At 36.6% G+C, this 10,929-nt stretch overlaps 1 protein-coding gene across 1 annotated transcript in view; it reads right to left on the bottom strand.

Annotated features, from left to right (window-relative positions):
• Positions 1–3,526: 3,526 nt before the first annotated feature.
• The window catches only part of LOC113226821 (contactin-5), a 123,142-nt gene continuing 115,739 nt past the window's right edge, over positions 3,527–10,929 (bottom strand). The window contains exons 8-11 of the mRNA XM_026459590.1: positions 10,277–10,475; positions 8,114–8,488; positions 6,683–7,036; positions 3,527–4,477 (exon numbers count right to left, since the gene is read on the bottom strand). Coding sequence (XP_026315375.1) covers positions 4,302–4,477; positions 6,683–7,036; positions 8,114–8,488; positions 10,277–10,475 — 1,104 coding nt within the window. The 3' untranslated portion in view covers positions 3,527–4,301. The remainder of the gene's footprint in view (positions 4,478–6,682; positions 7,037–8,113; positions 8,489–10,276; positions 10,476–10,929) is intronic.

The following is a 10,929-nucleotide window of genomic DNA, read 5'->3' as shown; positions in this document are numbered from 1 at the left end:
AGCCATTAATTGAATAAGGTCATGACAAGAAAATGTATGCACGAGAACTCATGAAATTTTCGCTTTGCCTAAAATGCAACAGTAGACGACTACTCTGTTCATTTATCGACAAAACAGCCAACAAATTTTGTATTATTCTCCATAAATTGCGTAATTGTTATTAACATTTTATCATCTGTATGAAATAAGTAAAAACGATAAGTCAAAATTTTGAGAGAGATCATGATAAACTAATTTCCCCCTATAAAACGTAGATAAATTACATTTATTATGAAACAAGCGATGAATAAAATATAACGCAATAACCATTCATCACGTTTATGGATGAATGAAAATAGTAATCTTACTCCATTTTTCGGTAAGTTCCTATAATATCAATTTTTATTTACATTTATTCCATTCAACGTTTTTCATACAAACTCATACATTTGCAAGGTGCTCTTGTCCTGATGGCACTCGTTTTTTGTAAGCAGTTTACTTACGTGTGTACTAAATATCATTACATAATATTCGTTGTGTGTTCATACTACCTTATGTAGAGCTGTACGTGCATAACTAGGTCATGCGACGGTCATCATCTCCTAAAGTCCTTAAGTCTACCTAAAACCTCTTTTGTACCGTATAATAATTTCTTTATGATAATCATTTTTTTCTACGACACAACTTTCTTAGCAAGCCTTTTATGAAGCTGTATTCATAAATGACGAAATTAATGTGATTGTGACATAACTGAACGTACATAAAATAATTATAATTGACATATTGTACCATTATAATATACAGAGTTTCTTGTGTGCCAAGTTCGTCGTTCAGTGCACTCAAATTAATCAAATACACGTAATAAAACACATGTTCATATAAAATTCATCAGTCATTTGTCTAACTGAAAGTAACTAGTCCCAAAAGCTTAACAAGAGATCTGCCCTTACATCGGTGGCATTTGCCTTGGAAGTGGCCTCATTTCGTAAAATATTAAATTCGCATATCGAACAAGCATTATAAGTAGGTATCAAAAATATTATAACATAACCTAAAGATTCATTATTCTCATGAGTAAATTGTCCAAGATTTAAATGCGGTTACATAAAATCAGAAGAGCTATGATCTTATTTTCTTATTATCGTGGTATATGTATAGTAAAATATAATAAAAACACAAAGTGATTCTACCGAAAGGAATAATCCGGATCAAACACTGAAATAATATCTCCAAGTCGAGAGCAGCGAAACCAGACATTCATTGTTTAAAATTCATCAGCGTTTGAGAGGAATTATACAGATTAATTCAACTAAAAAATAAGCAAAAAGGCGACAAGTTACTGTTAATGTAATTATATCTACGGCAGTCTTCCTATATACGTAACATGCTCCTTCGATTTCAATCGTAAGCTCTGTAATATTAGAGAGCCCACACTGAGTGTTTTCCAATAGTTACTCCTATTCAAAACGCTACATTTACGGAACCCCGTTCCATTATGGCATTCCTAATTTGTTCCCAAATTAGGCAATTGGACTATCCGTCATATCGAATAATTAATTTTAATTACAGACTAATTTCCGTCTTAATGTCATTAAGAGCGAAATTAAAATCGTTAAGAGGGAAATGAAGTTCCGTAAACGGCTCATTGTGCGTGATATTGTACAACCGGTGGAAAATCGATGAAAGAATGTTGTAATATAAAAAGTATGCTCAGTGCGGTCCTCGTAACATCCTAAATAATAATTAATTATTTTACAATTTAATTTGTATTGAGATGCCATCGAGCTAGTTCACTAGCGTGTACCAAACGCATAGAAAACTAGCTCAACTTACACTAAATAACATTTAACACTTAAAGAATTTAGTCAGAGTTCCTGTCATGTTTCTTCCAAAAAGAGAAGAACAACAGGGGGTATAATAGATTTACAACTTACAACTAACAGATAAAGGGAGGTAAAAAAGAATACCTCAATACAACCTCCAACTACCTGTCATAGAATGTGATGTCTTAATAGAGACATTTAAAATATAGCTAATATTATATGAATAACATTTTCGAATTGTGATCAACTTTTCATTAATATTTAACGAGTACAACAAGTACGTACTGAACACGCGACTCATGGGGTTAGGGAGCGCGGAATGCGAGGGATTTACCCATCACGGAGGTGTGATTGATGAGGATAATCGGTGAATGCCATTTCCTTTCAAATAATACGATTTAAAGGACGAATAGACGGTCAAGTAAATGTATCGAACCATCTTATGTTTTGCTACTTATACTTATCCATAATTGTAATTTTATTCTCAGTCGTATAAATGCTGTTTCCAATTTTACTTTTTCCAATTTAAATTTTACTTAATTACGGCGGTAAGGTTCTTTTGCACCACATCATTTCCCCGGTTTCATGTGCCGCGCGTTTCTTCTATTTTCCGTCCACAAAGCACATCCTACTATCACAATTGACATAACAATCACAAAGTCATCAACAACATTACAACCCTCGCACCTCGTGTTATGCACCTGTATATTTGGTCATTATCATTGTCACAACTCCGGAAAAGTTGTGGATGTTTTGGGTATCAGAAAACACTATCCCTTCTTTTAACCATTACCGGAACCACAACTTTGCGTAATCTTTCATTACGATTTTGTCGCCGCTCTGACACATTTTCTATCTTCCGAAGTTATAAAAACAAAGACGACCGCTTTAAACGTATGCCTTAATATTTGTTTAATGCGAATTGTCGGTCGCTTTTTATCTTAAATTGATGTGTTTTTAAATTCATTTAAATTCGACTCAATAAACAAACAAGAATAAAACACATATTTGTTCTGTACCAAGTAATAATTTAAAATCTGAAACTCAAGTATCATAATTGCTTAAAATGATATCTCGTTAAATCGCAGAGTAAAAAAGTTTTATAATCTTTGTAAAGTTTCTTGAAACGTAAAAACTGGGAATTCACAACGATAGATTACAAATTCCTTCGACACGAAGCAGCGAGATGTCGCTTTGTAATTCACATAAGAATCTGATGATTGTTGGTGCTTCCAAAGTAAAGATATTTAATTTACAATATTAATATTTTCTGAATCCACAATTATAACAACGCAATTTACATTTCTGATACAAAATTTCATTCATTGGATCCATTTTCAAGTATATTAAATTAAATGTACATTTAAAGGATACACAGACAGTCATAAACGCAAAATATCAAAACACGCATTATGAGGATGCTTCTCGGAAAGCTTTTGCAAAACGTCAAATACGCCTTTATCGTCTAATAAGCAGAACAACAAACGCACAAATTGCCATAAATCAAAAAGGAAAATGTTCAGTAGGTAAATACACCCTACTCTTGATCTTATTCGTAAATTATTTTTTATAACAGTCATACATAACAAGAACCATTAACTAGTATTCCAACAATTTTTGTTGAACAAAAAAGAAATGTATTTATAGTTTTTTCTTTTATAGCTATTAACCAACTTCAAATAAAGAGTAGGTTCTCAATTCAATTGTATTTTTTTTGTGTATGTTACGCGATTACTCGTTACGGTTATCACTCGCGATTACGGTTACGATTTGTGAACCGATTTTGATGATTCTTTTTTTTGTTGGAAAGAGGGTACCTCAGTATTTTGGTCCCATTTAAATTTGAAGAACATATTCCTCCTCTTAGGGTGGCAAACTAGGGGATGACTCCCGTTTTGTGCACTTTCCGATAACTGGTTTCAATAAAACTTGGCAAATAGACATCTATTTGTTCGATCGATTTATTATAAAGTTAAAATTCCCTATAATTTTATTTGGTAATTTTTAGCCTGTATGTGATTTTTCTCACACAAAATAAATGCTGGATTTGGATACGAAACCGCAATTTTTAGTGTTAAGAGACAGTACTGCTACTCCGTCGGTCTAAGGCCGTCGATTCACACTTCCCTGGTGTTTATATGTTATTAAATAAGTGTAATGACTTTAGCAAATATGTATTGTCTTAATTCACTGTCCTTTACACGTCTGCTTAGTTAGAAAAAAGCAATTAAAAACACTATCGCGTATTCGACGTTTCAGTGCTTGACGTTTAGAATGTTTCATGTTTTGTTTGGCTAACCTCTGTCTGTTCTGCGTGTATAATTACTTTTGATAAAATTTTGTCGGTAAAGTACATATCATATGTAGCATTAAAATAATTTTAATGCGAGCGCTTCTCTCAGCAGTCAAATTTAAAATGTTCGACAAATATTCGTTTCTATATAAAAAACTTACTTTGGAAAGTACTGCGGCGCCGCCGTATGACTTACGATGTTCTTCTTACACGATGATTTCTCTGATAACACGACGTGCGCGGGAGTTAGGAGTGGAATAACCCGACTCGAGAGATTCGTCGTAACTCAGGGAAAGATGCGGAGGCTTCTCCTCCCCGCCCACTTCCTCACTGCCTCCTCCGTACGCCTCCGGAAGCCCGCTCACTTCATGGTATGGTGATTCTGGACAAATAACATTTCTATCAAAATTCACTCGTGAAACACGCCTGTACAGAATCCTATTTAAAATCAATATTTTCTTTCCCTTTTGTTTAATTTCTACTAAACTGTAAAAACCTTTGTCATGTTTTTGTAGGTTTAAACACTTTCCTTTATACTTTATTGATCATCAGAGAAAATAACACGTCAGACAATCAATCTAATTGTCTGTTTGTTTAGAATAAAATTAAATAATAAATATTATCACACGGTACTAAAGCAAAGCAAATTGTAAAAAAAATATTGCATATAAAACGAAGGGTACACTTTTTTTGTTTCACAAAGAACAAAATGTATATTTCAACAAGTAATTATCGTCAGTACTGACTAAAACTGTATTATTGTAAGTGCGTAGGTTTGACCAAAAGTTCACTAACAGAAACACATCGAACGTGTCGGCCTTAATAATTTAAGTGTATCGTGTATGAATAATTGATGCAAAAACAAAACTGTCGTCCGATAAAAGCATGAAAATATACAATTTTTCAGTTGTCACAGATTGATGACCATTACGATTTTCATAAATTAAATGAACTGCTCTAGTTATATACTTCCGTACACATAATTCGAGCCACCTCGCATTTTTGTCTTAAAGGGCTAGAATACAAAAGTAGTGTTATCGTCGAAGAAGAAGTTTTCCCCCGGTTTTGCAAATCCAAATTTGCAACAAGGATTCGTGGAAAAGACGTTTAGTGTACTGGTTTCAAAATTGCTTAATAGTTTTTGATCAATCAAACATTGTTTATGTTTAGAGCATTCAATACTGAAAATGCGAGGTGGCTCGAATTATGTGTCCGGGAGTGTAAAATATGTAATAATAATAATAATAATAAAAATAAATATTGAATTGTGATATTGTGATATTGGACCGATCGCAGTCGAGGGTATTTCTTGTGGACGTGACCATCCCGCATGACGAGGGTCTCCGAGAAACGCCGGAAGTATCTCGACCTGGCGCACGAGATCACCGACATGTGGAATGTGGCCTCCACTGAAATAATCCCAATTGTTTTGTCCGCAAATGGGTTAATTCCAGTCAGCCTTTCTAACAGCTTGAGGCGGTTGGATTTCTGTGGCGTGTCGCTTCCAGCACAAATGCAGAAGGCGGTCCTGCTCGATACGGCACGTATTGTTCGCCGATTGTGCCATAGCCGGGAAATACCGCCTCTCCCATTTAAAAATTCAAAATTAGTCTTGTAGGCCTTGGGAGAGGCGAGAGTTTATAATAAACATAATAATAATAATAATAACAATAATAATAACGCACACACACATAGCCCCGCACTAGGGAAACCTTGTGTCGCGGGTGCTATGGACACACACATAGACAACCACAAATTACACCCAAACTCACGAGAGAAATAAATGTAGGCCATATAAATATTTCTCCCGGCCCGGGAATCGAACCTGGGACCTCTGCGTGGCAGTCCGGCATGGTAACCGTTCGGCCACGGAGGCAGTCTATATTTATGAATATTTAAGAAGCTAAGGAAATGTTTATTATTCTGCATTAAAAAGAGCTCGTTAATCAACGTTATCCGGTCTAGATTACGCTACTTAAAACAAAAACTTGGCAGTGAGAGGAAATCAAATAACCATTGACTATCAATTTTCTTATTATCCTGCTGAATAGTCCCGATATCGCAATTGTAAGATTATAGTCATTCATCAGCAATTCAAGTTATGAATTAGTGCAAATAAATAACCTCTGTCTGTTTGCAGCTTCTCATAAATAACGATATCAAAAAGGTATCAAATCTCCAGGCGCTCTACATTTAAATAGGCACCGAAATTTCCTCTTTAGCAAATATTTGCAAATAACGTTGAATGTATTTGAATACAGCTCATTTACAGTGGCTCCCGAGGGAACTTTTTAAGTTATGATGTGAAAAGCCACTTTCAACTTTGCGCGTGAACAACTCAACTGTCTAAAATAAAATTTCTCCAAATGCAATTTACTGGGTAGCGGAGTTTTGGACTATGTTATCAGAGTCAAAATGTCGACTATTGACTCAACAGAAAATGAAAGAACAAAACATAAAAGCAGATGCATACTTTACAACTAATTTAGAGATGTCGGAAAGAGATAAGGGTAAAAAGTTCTGAAACCCCGTTCCTATTGATCTCGAGACTTCGAAATTGTGATTGAATGTGAAACGAGAAACTCACCAATGTGTTGATCCATGCGTTTCTTGGGCTTGTGGACGGAGGCGTAGGGGTCGGAGCAGTATTCTTGCCTGGAGGGGTTTTGGCTGCCGCGCATATTATAATCGGCAGACGCGGGAGGCTGCCCGGCGTGTGCCAAATGCGGGTACGGTGCGTAGTCGTCTATGGTACCATAACCGCCGTGCGTAATAGGGTCGTAACCATAATTACTCTGACGATCCATGATCTGGTGAGCCGGTATGCCCGCTGCATTATTTGCCGCAGCCATTTTCATTTGCCACAACGAATCCTGTGAGTTGACGCTTCCCCCGTTGTTACTATTCGTATAGCTGTTTTCTATATATCCCATGTTTACCCCTGCGAACAACAAATATGAAGATGTAAATATGAATATCTAATTGTAAAGGAACAAGAATGTTTCCACAAATAATTAACTCGACAGTGTGCAAGCCAATTTTGTAGTTCTTCAAAAAAAAGTGTGGGTATTTAACGATTTTTTTTAGGATTACATAACACGATTCTTGTATGTGACAAACATCGTGCAAGACGTAAGCGGGTGAGTAGTAGTGCATTTTACACAATTTAAAATTTCTGATGAAACCGAAGATGCACATATTCAAAATTGTTGCCCGGTGTTTCATTGCTGTATGACTAGGTACACACCAGTGTTATTGCTGATGTAGGTTTTCTACACATTAACGGATGTTAATTTTAAGTATTGAATAAACCGCCACCATTTAACAATATAATGTACATCCAGTAAGGATGTACATTGTTAAATGGTGTAAATATTACTGTAAATATTATTTCAATGATTTCCTAACATTTATTAACAAAAGAATCAATTTTCATGAAAACAATCAATCGTTTTGCAAAGCTTAATCGTTCTGAAATTTTATTCAAATTATATTCTAAAAACGACATGCTTGATGCTTTTTCGGCTTACAGTCTGTTTCTGGAAGGTTTGTAAATTATTTCAGCGTGCCTTTTATGTCATATCACGACTCGAACCTCCGTAATGAAAATCAGCATCGATGAATGCAGATTATCCATAGATGCGGATGCTGATATTTGCAACAACCCTAGTACACACAAGTATATCATTTCTTTCGGGTCGACAAAACAAGGACATGCAGGGTGTCTAATAACCAGTAATTACCTGATACATCCGCTGTAACCAGCAATCCTGATTGCGCAATGAAAAATAAATGAAACACTCTGGTAAATTTTTTACTTTTTAACGAAAGCGTTCTGCAATTATTTGAAGTAAAACCCTCGTCACCCGCTTCGTCGTACGCTTTTATCTCAAATTGACGATAAAAGAAGAAAAAAGTACGAATGATTTCTTTCAAAGGCGTTGTACTTTGACGTGTAGTAGTACTACTTAGTAATATTGAAATTTGTAGATATAATAAGGTTTAATGTGCAACTTACATTCTGAATTAGGCATGTTTTGTGCGGGATGGCCTTGCGCGTGTGGCGCAACATGGTACCCATAGCCTCCTTGCGTCGCATACACGGCATTCTTCGAGTCTTCAAGTGCTAGATCCATTGAGTGCTCTAGGGCCTTATTCTCCATCCCTGTACTGGGATAATAAGGTGGTGGTGCCTGATTCTGTGGTGATATTGGAGGTCGCATAGAGTCCATCTCGTAATCTTTAGATGTTTCCTTCGTATTCTCGTTCCGTTTGCATCGACAGAAGATGAACAAAAGGCTCAGGAACAACAAGAACACAAGACAGGAAACCACGATCGCGATCAAAGTAGCCGTCGTCAAAGCAGCGGCGTCCTTCGTGTACGAGGTACCAACTGTAAAGAATTCATTACATTAGTTGCAGCACCCAGCTTCAGCTATAGGCATTAATATTTACGCGACGACGTAGAGAACTAATCTTATACTCTTAGAGCAAATACTTAAAATAGATTTCCTCTAAAAAAACTGGATTAATATTTATAACATTTTGCGTGGGTCAGAAACGATCAGAAATGTTAAATTATTGAGTTGCAAAACAATCATGTTTATTGTCTTATACGCGTATATTATATATATCTTTCACCAATGCATAAGGTAGGCCAAAAGATATATATTTTTCATGTTGATCTTTGTAGATAGCAAAACGTCGTTCTTTTGCCAACTTTCGAGTAAATTTTGAATTCCCCTTTCACAAAAGTCCCTTTATTACCATTGACTTACAATTATATGGAAGTCGGGTCCGCGCTAAAAAGTGTCCGCACTTGTAAGGCGCTAAAATCGTATACAGAGCGCCAAACTCCACTTTAGTCTTCATTTGTTCGACTGAAAGCGCGATACTGCGATGACATTACAATTTAAATTTCGAATAGGTTAACTTGGGACATTTTTTTCGTGGTTTTTGTATTAGACCCGTCGTCCATTTATTTACGTTTATTACTCAATAAATAAATGCACAGCAAACAAATGAACATCTCTAAGAGTCGTATTCCGGAACTCTACTTAATGCTCAAGTCAGGACTTGAGCAGACTTGAGTATGATTTTCTTTGCCTTAAATTATACTCAAATCCTGACTTGAGCATTGAGTAGAGTTCTAGAATACGACCCTTAATGTAGTTTGATGGTGTTTTCGTTACTAAGGTCGTGCCTGTACATAGAATTTTGCAAAGACCGATACAAATTTTGGAAGCAGTAGAGCTCCTTGTGAAAAAGTTCATGCAGGGAAGTACTGCCACCTTACTTATTTCTACCGCGAAGCAGTAATGTGACCATTATTGCGCTCCGGTTTTGAAGGGTTTATGGGTGCTAGTGAAATTACAGGCAATTTGTCTTCTAGACTTGTCAACTAACGATTTGAAGGTCTGAGTGGCACTGCAACTGTTATGGACGACTTGCTCGTTCCGTCATTTGGTATTATAAAAAAAAAAAAAGAAAACCTATAGGGGGCTATGTGGGGCGAATACGGTAGATGAGGTAACACATCTCTACCTAAACGCAATAGCTTTTGATAGCTCTTGTGTATATGTGATTTGGTACTGGTATTGGTGCAACGGGCTAGTTTCCGCAACTCGACGTCGAGGCGCCTATTTTGCGTGTATGTGATTTGGTATTGTCATAATGAAATACGACACATTTGCGATTTACCAGTTCAGGGCGTTTTTCAAAAATTATAAACATTAAACTTTCTCGTCTATTCTTAAAATGCTCGCTAAAATAATACTTTAAAAATTACCACAGACAATATAACATTTTAAGAGAAAAAAGTTATTTTTTTCTTTAGAGTTTTCGGCCAACTCATTAATATGTAAAAAGTTTTAAGCTTGTCAGGTATAAATTAACTGTTCTCGTCACAAACTTTCTAACAGTCTACTGTCACAGTGGGATTCCAGCCGGACAACTCCGTATATTTCAATTTATTTCACAGGAAATCGAGCTTTATTACGACCAGTACTCGTGAACCTGCACAAAGGGATAACAGAATGTATTTTATGATTACATTTCTGCAGTTAATTTATATGTTAATTTGAACATAGTTAATCCTTTGCTCCGTATTCATGCCTCAAAGGACAGTGCACACATATTTAAAGTATTAGGTGGGTAAACTTCGAATTACATAAAAACTTACTATCAGCCTCTGTGTAGTTACTGCAGATATCCTGGTTAGGTTGAAGGCAGAGTTTGAGTCGCAAGCGTGGATTGAGATCATCGAGGGGTTCGGCGAAATGACGGGCTGTGGACCTGCTCGGCTTGACTGGCGGTTCGAGAACCGCCTCTTGTATCGTCGACGAGGATCCTGATAGCTGGAGAGGAATCGTGTCCACCACCTGGAAAATAAGAGCTTATTAACTAGCATCCACTGAAATAGTCATGATATTGAACAGTAGCTATAGATTTTAATTGGTCCCGAACTAGGAATTCCCTGTATTTAATGAGTGCCTGAGCAATGAATAGAACTATGGTTTCCCACCCAGAGCAACCAGACCAGAAACCATTTCAAAAAGTTCTGGTCCCAAATTGGTCCTACCGGCAACTATGCCTTAGGTCCTCCTCATCTAGCTCTCGAAATGCTAACTGCTGGGTCACCAAGCTCGTATAAGACTGCTTAGAAGATGCGTTCATGTAACTCGTTTCCCACCGGGTTGCCTTAAAATTTCCCGCGTACCTATTACCAGTTGCACCGCGCATACCTCACCACTTAAAAAACCGTTTATTCAAAATATTCTTACACACACACGCACGCACGCACGCACGCACGCACGCACGCACGCACGCACGCAC

Source organism: Hyposmocoma kahamanoa, unplaced genomic scaffold (assembly GCF_003589595.1).
Source record: "Hyposmocoma kahamanoa isolate Upper Pololo Valley unplaced genomic scaffold, ASM358959v1 202, whole genome shotgun sequence".
In the NCBI taxonomy this organism is placed as follows: domain Eukaryota; kingdom Metazoa; phylum Arthropoda; class Insecta; order Lepidoptera; family Cosmopterigidae; genus Hyposmocoma; species Hyposmocoma kahamanoa.
This window is presented reverse-complemented; position numbering and strand designations above follow the sequence as displayed.